The sequence below is a fragment of the Antrostomus carolinensis genome, unplaced genomic scaffold (assembly GCF_000700745.2).
Source record: "Antrostomus carolinensis isolate BGI_N321 unplaced genomic scaffold, ASM70074v2 scaffold35100, whole genome shotgun sequence".
Lineage (NCBI taxonomy): Eukaryota > Metazoa > Chordata > Aves > Caprimulgiformes > Caprimulgidae > Antrostomus > Antrostomus carolinensis.
In genome coordinates, this window is record NW_010288271.1 from 1 (window position 1) to 800 (window position 800).

Sequence of the window (800 nt, forward strand, 5' to 3'; positions counted from 1 at the left end):
GGTGGTTCACGCTCTGATCTCTCCTCGTCGCTGGTAAAAAAGGAGCTAAAAAGTCAAGCGAGGAGGGTTGGGGTGGAAGCACAACGTCCACAGCGGGAGCTGGGGTCACCCCTGTCCCCATGGACACCCGCAGGGGACATGTGTGCTCCTTCCTGTCCTGGCAGTGGCTTTTGTCCCAGCGTGGCAGGGCCAGTGGACACCCCGGGGACCCAGGAGCGGGCAGAGCCCTCAGTCACTGTCCGAGCCCCCTGCCGAGGAACCTTTTCTTTTCCGTTTGGTGGGTTTGGGTTTGGTGTCTTCTTCCTCCTGAAAGGGGGAAAGTGTGTGTGTGTGGGGGGGGTCACTCCTGCCTGCACCGTTTGGAGGAGCTGGGGTGTACTGGGAGGGACTGGGGGTGCTTACCGAGGCGCTGCTGGAAGCCGATTCCTCCTCGTTGTTGGCCGGTTGGGCCGCGTTCTTGCGGCTGCGCGGGCTGGAGAGGGTGGCTTTTCGACGGCTCTTGGGGGGTTTGGTGGAGGAGTCTTCATATTCCTCTGCCAGGGAGAAGAGGTCGCTGAACCTGGAAAGAAGGAGAAGGTGGGTGGGGTGGGGTGGGTCAGGACATACCCATCTTTGACATCCTCAGGTCACCCAGAAGAAGAGACTCACTTCATCTTGTGGGCTTCGTCGCAGCTGGCCTGGACGTGCTGCAGCGCCTGCAGGATCGGGGTTTGGCTGAAAACTGTTGAGGAACCAGCAAAAATGGGAGTCAGGGATCTGACAGTGGGTACCCCCAGGCAGAGGAACCCCCCCCACCCCTA

The 800-nt window shown here is 60.6% G+C and overlaps 1 protein-coding gene across 1 annotated transcript in view; it reads right to left on the bottom strand.

Annotated features, from left to right (window-relative positions):
* Positions 1 to 228: 228 nt before the first annotated feature.
* LOC104523534 (integrator complex subunit 3-like) overlaps positions 229 to 800 on the bottom strand; it is a 6,255-nt gene continuing 5,683 nt past the window's right edge. The window contains 3 exon segments of the mRNA XM_010166152.2: positions 229 to 306; positions 403 to 559; positions 649 to 721. Of these exon segments, the coding sequence (XP_010164454.2) occupies positions 229 to 306; positions 403 to 559; positions 649 to 721 (308 nt within the window).